The sequence below is a fragment of the Talpa europaea genome (genome assembly GCF_964194135.1).
Source record: "Talpa europaea genome assembly, chromosome: 8".
Taxonomy (NCBI): domain Eukaryota; kingdom Metazoa; phylum Chordata; class Mammalia; order Eulipotyphla; family Talpidae; genus Talpa; species Talpa europaea.
The window spans coordinates 59,739,906-59,750,191 of NC_140075.1; the positions used below are offsets into that span (position 1 = coordinate 59,739,906).

The 10,286-nt window shown below is 42.1% G+C and overlaps 1 protein-coding gene across 1 annotated transcript; it reads left to right on the plus strand.

The window, feature by feature from the left end:
- Positions 1-7,606: 7,606 nt before the first annotated feature.
- Positions 7,607-8,047, plus strand: ANG (angiogenin; the record flags this gene model as incomplete). Its single annotated transcript, XM_084240005.1, has 1 exon — positions 7,607-8,047. One exon carries the CDS (start codon positions 7,607-7,609, stop codon positions 8,045-8,047), a length of 441 nt encoding a protein of 146 aa, XP_084096131.1.
- Positions 8,048-10,286: the final 2,239 nt, after the last annotated feature.

Sequence of the window (10,286 nt, forward strand, 5' to 3'; positions counted from 1 at the left end):
GCCCTAGATCGTGTCCAGACTTGCCTCAAATTTGTCCTATAGCATCCTCAAGCCGGGGAAAGTACTTGGCCTCCTGCCCTCATTTCTCTGTCAGCCTGATAGCTGCTATGAGCTTTCTCATTCTTAGATTTCACAAGATGACCCTTAGTGATATTTCAGTTTTTATTGTACTGTCCTCTCCCTGAGCCCCAAGAAGCACTCTCTGGGGGCTTTTGTATCTTTCTCCTGCCTCTCCTCATGTCCTTCTCTTAGGAGGACTCCTTTATACAAATAGACTTCGCTTTTCAGACACATCGAGAGACATCTCAAGTCTGGACTCAATGTGTTTTAGGCCATTGATTTGGAACCTGTCCTGGGGCTGCCTCTGTGTACTGGGTACTGTGGATCCACATAGAAAGAAGCAGATAACTTTTCCTGGCAGTGGTGGGCCTGAGGAGGGTCTGTCAGGGCATAGAGTGATATCATTAGAGCTAAGTCTAGAGAGACGAGGAGATTCTCTCCTGCAGATGCGGCATTCAAAGTCTGCACCATTTGTCTGCTATTTGTTGAACTTTCCTCATAGGAAAAACTGACTTACATAATACCCACTCCACACAGTCCTGGAAATGGTTAAATGTAATCATGTGTGTGAGAGCTTCATAAAAGGAAAGGTAAGACTGATTATTATAATTATGATCTTGATTTCAAATGCAGTTGTTTTACAGGCAGGCATCCTGTCTTTAGTTGAGACCGCATCAGTACAGACAGACTAAAAACTTGGAGGCCAACAGAGGTACTTTTTAAAGATGTTTTTAAAAGATAACATTAGCTCCAGATCCAACACCAGTGTAGCTGGTTGCTGGGAGTCAGTGTTGGCACCTGATGCTGTCTGATATTTGCTAGGATTCACAAGTGATCCAGGTGATGTTTGGGCCACTGTCTCTATGCAAGTGAGTGGATGCAATATCAGTGTTGCAATGATGGTGGAGATAATCAATTCTGCAACTGTGCTACTAAGGACAGAAGACCCAGTGCTCAGGGTTAGTCTCTTGTAGACAGGTAAGGATGAAAGAAAGGAGAAACCCAGGAAATATGGCAAGGATATTTCTGTGGTTACTAGCAGGGAGGCTGAAGTCAAGGGGTAGGGTACCAACAGCTGTCACATCACCTCTAGAAAGTGCTTTCCTGGTTCTGTGAGAGTTATGGAATAGCCTACTTAGCATCTTTTCATGAAACCAAATTATATGGGTAAATAGAAAGGAGAGTGGGAAAGCATCCTACTTGGAGACCACATCTTATTCTGCAGGATTCTTCCAAGGCAGTTCTTGGAGCTGGCCCCTAAGATCAGAAATATCTTCTGGATCCAGATCATTGCATGTGAATAGTGAAATATCAGTCCTATGGTGCTCAAGAGTTAGAGCCACAGACAGTAGAGAAAGGCAGCTTTGGGACAAAAGACCATGTTAACCAAACTTTGCCTTCTGAACAAATCCCTAATCCATTCAGCTGGGTTAATATTTGACCCACTCATGTTCAGGGAAAAGGTGAATGACTTTTAGTTTGTCCAAGAGCACTGTCCTTGGTTGTCCTGTCCAGGATTGGGGATCTTTAAATCTAGTCTCCCCACCCTGTTCATCCGGTCACTATATAATCAGAACTAAGAAGGGCTCCAGGTTCACACAGCTGGAAGCTACCTTCAGGCACAAACAGCTGGAACCCACCTTCAGTGTGAAGAAGGGAAATTTCCACACTTTTGTAAGGTACTTCTTATTGCATAATCTGTTGCTTTATTTGCTCATATGTATGTATGTGTATGTATATGTGTGTGTGTACATACACACACACACCCCACATATATATTTCTAGCCATCCATCCATTTCAATGAAACCATTTTCCTCCTTTTAAATGCTCTGAGGTCATACTCATGAATTAAGAAAAATCAAATCAGGTTCTAAAGCTTAAAATGAAAACAAATTTCTTTTGGGCCCCTACATGTGAATAAACAGAAATTAGGAGACTGGGACTAAGTAGAATTTTAAGAGGGCATCCTAGATTGTGATAAAATCCCCAGAACACTGGGGAAGCCATTTATTGATGGTTTTTGGAGCCTCCTAAGTACAGACATTATATGTGGCTTAACAAAGAAATAAAGAGTAAGTGTGCTTTTAGCTTGTTTTCTGCTAACCTTTTTTGCAATTTTCTTTATCCAAAGTTTTGGATGCTTTTTGAAAGCAAAGCAGGACTCATCCCAAGGTCAAAAGAAAGTACATTGGTAGGTTGAAGGGAAGAAAGAAGGAAAGGAGATAGAGGGAGGGATCTGTGTTGGGTGTTAGGCCTTTATTTGGGGGTTGTTGCCCTTAAATATATATGGTATGAAACTATATTTTATGAATATAGTTTAAGGGCAGTTGCTCATCTTAAACTGTCAACTCCCCTGTGCATAATTGTTAGGGGGAAAAGGATGTCCCAAAGCAAATTCCATATAGGCTTTGTGGACTCCACCCCCCACCCCAGGTCAAAGCCAAAGACACTGGGAACTCCAAATCCCATCACCACCAAAGGGAAGGTGGCTGGGACCTGAGGGTGGGGTTAAGCAGCCAGGTGGATACAAAAGGCAGACACGTGGGCTTTGGGGGGCTCTCTCCATTTTGGGCTCTCGGCCAGCTTGCAGCGTCCGGTCAGCTCTGAGAGTGACTTTGGGTTTCCAGGTCGTCGGATCGGGTAGGACGCATTAAAGACTTTATTTCCCTATTTTCTCCCTGAGTTGTACCTTTTCCTTATTTTCTTTTTCTCTTGTAAATAAACCTTTTATTAACCCTTTTGTGTGTGTCTGTAGTAGAGTATTCATAAGTCTCTTTAAAGCGCGCGGGTGAGGACCCACAGCCAGGAACCCGTTTAATATCGGGGCTGCTCTATAACATAATGTCTGATGCTTCTCTTGAATACAAAACATTGCCTGTGGCGGGGGGAATGGAAGAGAATGTTAATTTTTGTGAACACTAAGGAATTGGTTTGAGACAGGGAACAAAGTTTGTCTAAGGAAGAGTGGGAACAAATTCCACTGACAAAAAGCTGAGTGCCAGGGGCCTCCCGGTGGCGCAGTGGTTGAGCGCTGGGTTGCGAAGCTGCCCGCAGCCTCTGCACTGCCGGTTCGATCCCCGGCTGCTCCCCGGCCACCGGAGGAGGGTCCCACATGGCGCGCAGACCTCTCCTGCCGCCCGCTGCTCCCCTCAGCAGTGTGCTTCGGTCCTTCTGCCTGCTCTGCTCCCCGCTCTGGCTCTGGTGAATTCTCTCACCCTCCCGCGCTTCTGACTGTACCCAGTGCTTGTATAAATAAATAAAATAAAAATCTTTAAAAAAAAAAAAAAGCTGAGTGCCAGTTACATCTCAGTACAGAAGGACCTGTGTGAGTGTGTCTGACTGCCAGATGTGAGGAGCTGCCCCTTGGCCCAGGCACTCACTTCTGCACCACAAACAATCTCTTAGTTGTTTCCTCTCCATTCCAGTGTACCTCTCTTTTTGAGAAATTTAGAATTGGGTATATGAATGAGGGAGTTGAGAGGCAGAGAGATGTTAGATATGTTGGTCATGGTATGTACTTCCTGGAATTTGTTTTCTACATGTCTAAAGGACTAAAGATTACAATAGGCCTGAGGAAGCTTAGTTGCATTTGAAACATACAAATGTTTCAAAGGAAAGCTGCATTCCTATGTGCACTGCAGCACTATTTACAATAGTGAAGATGTGGAAACAATCTAAATGCCCCAGGACAGTTGAAGAGATAAAGAAGACGTGGTATATTTACACGGTGGAATACTACCCAGAAATCAAAAAGATAAACTGATGACATTTGTGAAAACAACTCTGGAGCTGGAAGAGACCTGGCTAAGCAAAAAGTTAGAAGAAGAAAGGTAAGTATCAGGTGGTTTCACTTACATGTGGAATATAGAGAAACCAAACAAAGGGCCAAAGACAGACCTTGCAAACTGACCAGAGATCAGAGGCATCCAGCAAGGGGGGGAGGGGAAGGGAAGAGCCCAGGGGACTGTGGTGATGGATCATGGGTGCTTTGGTGGTGGGTGAATTTCAGTGACCACATCCAAGGGGAGAAATTATTTACTATTCAAACTTAACAACAATATTAGAAAGAGCTACTTCATTTAAAACTAAATTAATTTAAATTAAAAATATGTAATTAAAAGGAAACAACGATATACCTTTACTTCTTCAGACTGGATGTGAGGGCCTTCAATCTCCAAGGAGCAAGTGGCTTTCCTGTACCTTGACTAGAGGAAACCCCTGAGCATGGCTTTTGTGTGGGGCCTTAAAGGATAAGTCATCTTAGTAAGATTGGACAAAGGTCATCTTTTCTCTTGTAGCTAGTGTCTGGGGCCACTAATTAAACTTGTATAAACTTGTCTTTGCAGTTCCATGGTTACTGGGCTTTTACTAGTGAAAACTAGAATAGTGAAAAAAGAAAAGCTTAGTGCTTATGCTTAAGGGAACCATGGAGTTTTAGACTTTTAAAGTTAGCAACTCACATTTTATAGATAAACAGGCTTGGAGAAGAAAATGAAGTCTTGTTTTGTTAATGACTGAGAGTCTGCTCTGAGGAAGACTCAAGGTAAATAATGTGGGCTCTACCCTTCTGTAGATTATACACCAGTAGGAGATACTGACAAGTAAACAGTTAATTGTTTGCCCAAGAGCCCATGAATAGTGGCTTGGAAGCCCATGAAACCTTACAACAGGTAAATGCATTGTGATTTCCTTGTGGGCAGATACTGAACTTTGTGGCTTTTGTTTTGACCCTTGAATCTAGTGAGGAGTCATTAGTCATAATATCTTAGTATCTTAGATTGTTTGAACAGAGACGCTGGCCAGGTTTGCTAGCTCAGATTCTCTTCTGTGAACACCAGTGTCTCCACACTAGTCAACACTGGCACCTCTGCCAAGGACCCACTGTCTTCTCACCAAGGAAGACACTGGCTACATTCCTATCCACCACTGCCACCTAATGACTCTTTTGGGTACTGCTGGCTCTGGTTCTACTTGAGGGTTTTGAAAACTGGGAGTTTGGCCTCAGATACAGGTGGTGCCTGTGCAATCAGCAAGGGCTGTTCTTTTTATTTATTTTATTTATTTATTTTTTAAATTTTATATATTTTTACATCATTTTTAATTTTTGCACAATGTATGCATTTTCATCTTGGTTATAGTCCCCTTACAATTCCCACTCCCCCATGTTTTGATCCTACTCCCTCCTCCAAAAACAAACAAACAAAAAAACAGTAAGGGCTGTTCTGACCCTGAGAACCTGCAATGCTACAATTGCCTTTGACGTTAGAAGGCAGTATTTGTCCATTGTAGAGCAGGAGACATAATTGACTACAAATCAATAAAATGTAAAATTTTCCAAAAAATTAGAAAGAGGAAGCAGACCTGGGAGACTGAAAAGCAGAAGGCAAATGTAAAAAGCTGGGCAAAGGGGTAGTGTGGCTGGCTGGAGCACTGGCGGAGGAAGATGTGTCATTCTTTTAGGGGTGACACTCCCCAATGCATTATGTACCATTGCCTTGTTAAACTTCCAAGAACCGCTTTTTGCTTAATTCTATTACAAGTTCTCTATGCTTAAATGGAATCTTTTCAGCTGCTATTTATATCAGTATTATACAATGACCAAAAAATTAGTGTATAATTTGGTGTTATGCAATAATGTGCCAAATTGATTTATAGTTATTAAACAAGATGGATCTGTGCCAAATGCTGGTTGAAAGAAACCTCACTTTGCTCAGTATGTCACATGTAACCAGCTGAGTCCCAAATAGCCAACAGAATACTGGATTCCTTCATCTTTCTAGATTCATAAGGCTGTTGAAAAACACTAGGGGCTCAGAGCTAAGGTGGCCTCCTTAAGGGCTATGAAAATATTTGATATGAAAATAATGTCTATTGACTTACACACAGAAAAGCACAAAATAGAAATGAATACTTGATTTAACAGCTATGAAAAATTTAAATTTAGGATTCCTAAGGTTTTTATGGCATTTAACATAATATGATTAAATAATTTCAAAGTCAAATTTTTCTCCCACTGTAAGAATTTCTCAATATGTGTGATCTTTGCCAAGAAATAATAGCTGGCCATAAATTAAACAAGTTAGAAGACAATTTGAAAATCAAAGGTGTAAAAATTAGTCATAAATTTAGAGTGAAAGTAGTTTTTATTGTTGGGTATAGGGGTATTCACTTGCTTGATTAATTTGGGGGAGAACTGGGTCATTTTTAAAGGTTCTGAATATTCTGTAAGTTTTTCTCCAAAGAACTTAAGGTACAGTCAGAAACTACATGCTGCAAACATCAAATATCTTTCAATTCTCAACTCTTCAAATTTCACAAGAAATGGAATCTTAAAAGTTCCTAAGAAAATTGCTTTCTAGCCTGTCATAGTCTACATTTACTTCATTCTACTTGTACTTATCTCGCATTGAGTTAGAAGCCTACTCTAAGAAGCAGCAGTACCTTTCCCTGTGGATGGCTTGGAAATATACACACCCACTTTTGGATGTGTGTGAGCTACAATTTAAGGCAGTTCTTGAAAGATATGGCAGGAGTACTCCTTTATCTTATTCTTTCATCCAGGGAAATGTTTTTAAAAATCATTATAGCAAATGACACAATCTTTAATTTGATGAAAAGGTCTAAGGAGTCTTTTCTCCTCCTCACTACATGGGAACATCATTTACTATTGTGTGGCAGTCTGTGTCCATACGTGGGTGCACTAGAAAGTATTCTCTGAGAGTCCTCCAAATTGTTCCCAATGGGAGAAGCTCCTAAGAATACCTTTGAATCCCTCTTTGTCCAGTCCTTTGTAAGAGCTGACCCCAAACCCACTTCCAGTCATTACATGGATTCTTCTATGTCCCTGCCTGTTCTTTCTGAATAGTACCTGATAATTCCACCTTTGGCCATGAACCACATACCTCTTGAGGAAGGAAGTGTACCTCCCACTGGTTAAAACTGCTCTCCTTAGAGTCCTCTGGCTAACCGATTTGAGTGTCTATAATCCTGTCTTCAACAATCCTCTGAAAGATCCTTCCTGGGGCTCAAGGATCCCTAAAGTCCCTCTTCTTCACTGTTCTTACCTCCTACCTTACCGTTGCATCCCATTCCTTACTCAGGGATCCACCTCTTCTTTCAGGGAGCCATTTGGCGTGTCTCAATGGTCATTGTATTCCAGGACCAAGAACAGTTCTGGTATCCAGTAGAGGCTTATGTGTCTTTTGTTATCAATAAATTAATGAATGTATTAGAGAGTATGAATGGATTTTGTAATGCTATAGCTGAGAGAAAGGTAAATACCCAGGGATACTTAATGAATAGGGAAGAATGGCTAGGAACGGAAGTTGTATTCAGGACACTTTTAAATCGACTTTCCAGAGGAATGTATTGACAAGAGGTATGTGGCTAATGAGGAAGGAGAAAGAAAATAGATGACTGAGGATACTTGTTCATGGTGCTGTCAGGGGAAAATGTCACTGTCCTTTTAGCCTAATTTGGCAATGCTCTTCTGTGCCCTCCCACACTTCCTTTTGCCCTTGGCAGGAAGGAACCTTTGTTGAAGAGATGGTGATAGTCCTGGGCCCTCTCTTGTTGGTCTTCATGCTGGGTCTGGGTCTGATTCCACCGACCCTGCCTCAGGATGACACCAGGTACAAACATTTCCTGAAACAACACTATGATGCCAACCCCAGGGGCCGGAATGACAGATACTGTGAAAGCATGATGGAGAGACAAGGCCTGACCTCACCCTGCAAAGAAACAAACACCTTTATTCATGGCAACAAAGGGAACATCAAGGCCATCTGTGGAAATAAGAGTGGAAGCCCTTATGGAGAAACTTTAAGAGTAAGCAAGTCTCCTTTCCAAGTCACCACTTGCAAGCACATAGGAGGATCTTCCCGGCCCCCTTGCCGGTACAGGGCCACCCCAGGGTTTAGACACATTGTCATTGCCTGTGAACACGGACTACCTGTCCACTTCGATGAGTCCTTTTTCCGCCCATAACTGGCAGGTTGTGGCCCAGAGCTGGCTGCTCTACTGCCCTTGCATTTCCTACTTCTCTAGAGTGGAGGCAACCTTCATTGCCAGGGCCCAGGATGCAAGCCACCTGCACCTTCCACTGTCTGTTTTCCATTATGTTTAATAAATAAAAGTCTCTGAAATGATTAAGAATCAAAGTCTTCTCACTGATTCTTGCCCTCTTGATCCTTCCCCATTTTCTCTATCTGCTGCCCCCTATCCTAAGAGGACTGGATGGAGTAGAAATGCCTTTTTCTTTATCTGTCAGTAGGGAAGTGGCCTTTACCTCTCTGGGAGAGTAAGGAAGTTAAATCCACTAAGTAGAATTTTTTTTAAAGATTTATTTATTTATGCATATAAGAGCTGGGGTACAGGCCAGAGGTGTTGGGGATAAGAGGAGTCTACCAGAGACAGAGTGGAGAACAGAACAGGCAGATTGACTGAAATACACTGCTGAGGGGAGCAGTGGGCAAGTCAGGAGAGGTCTGCTGCGCCATGTGGGTAGCTCTCCGGCCAGGGTTCAAACTCGTGCTGTAGTGGCTGCAGATAGTTTCATAGGTTGAGTCTTAACCCCTTGCACCACCGGGAGGCCAGCAGAATTTTTTGAAGGCAAATTGTCTTTTCTGTCAAAATAATAATTAGCTAATATTTTTCAAAGGCAAAACCTTGAGAAGAATTTACGAGATCTAAGTACCAGCAGATTAATTTCTCTCTCTCTCTCTCTCTCTCACAGACACACACACAGATAATGCTAAAAGAATACCATACAAAGTTCAAAAAATTTATTACTTGATATTACTTTCTTTCTAATCTTTGTCAACTGATGTCTGCAACTGTGAGGTCTTAAGAAAATTGTAGAAAGATCCCAAGTTCATCCCTTACCCTTCTTCAACTAGGTTTGGTTCAATAAATTTAAGTTAACAGCACTCTTTTTATAAAATATCCTAATCAATCTACAGGTTCAGTGCTTATCTTGTGGTTACCTAATTTCTATCAATAGGTCCCTGGATAGCTTATTTAGAATATAGTTAATAATTACAATAGTAAATCAATAGTTTCAGTGCCTTATGAAAACAAGACTGGAGAGCTCACAGTATTCCCAATGTGGTCTCTCCCACCGCCAACATTGCCCTCCAGTGGGCTGAAAGCCCTAGCTCCTCAAACCCAGGCTATAGTCCAGTGTCCAGGTGCCACCTGGAGAGCCCTGCCTGGCTGCAGTCACTCAGATGTGTGGAGGAGGGATGGAGAAATGGCTACAGAGCACACTCAGAGCAGGAATTACTCCACCTTGATTCCATCTATTTCAAAATCTCTTAGGAAGTGAGAAAGTTCCAGTATGGGGAAGAATATTTGATCCTTTTTCTCGGTTCTCTAACCAGCACTATCTCCCTAATATGAGGCAAAGTGACTTCCATCACTCCACCCCAGGTCTCATAACTCAAAGCTGTTTTGAATGAAATATCAAGTCCCAGGCTAGTCATCTAATCTCAAGCAAATCATCTAAGGAATTGAAGTACTGTGCTTTGTTGAGCTGTGCTTTGTTGAGTTTGCAAGGAAAAAAAGAACCCCACAATGTCAATTATTCTGAAGAATGGTGACATACAAGGAAGAAAAGTCCATGCAATATGGAAAGGAAAAATTTCTCTGGGAACACAGCATAAATTCCAGTAGCTGAGCAATTTCAACTTAAAAACTGCCTTCTAATTCCTTGGGACAGACTCTAAGGTTCCCCACCAAAAAATGGGGGGTGTGGGGAGTTGATAATATATTCAACTCAGTATGATTTGTTATTTTATCCAGGCTGAAGGAAGCCAAGAAAAATGCAAATTGTAAAAATGACAATTGCCAGCATTTATTGGTCACTTACCACATGAAGCACTTTACACTGATTTTCTCATTTATTCTTCCTAACATCCCTCAAAGGTAGGTTTTATTATGGTGCTCATATTAAGAGGAAATATGCTGACAGGTTAAATAATTTCCCCATGGTCACACAGTCCTGTGACAGCGCGGGGTCTTTACGATCACAGCGTCAAAAGATGTTCTTACCGACAGCTTATGTGGTGCAATGGGGAAAACCTGCGAGGCAAGCTTTGGTCAAGAAGTCAGAGTTGGGGCCTCCCCGGTGGCGCACGTTGAGTGCAGTACTGTGAAGCTTTCCACAGCATCTGTGGTGCCGGTTCGATTCCCAGCCAGCCAGGGAGATACCCACATGGTATGGCAG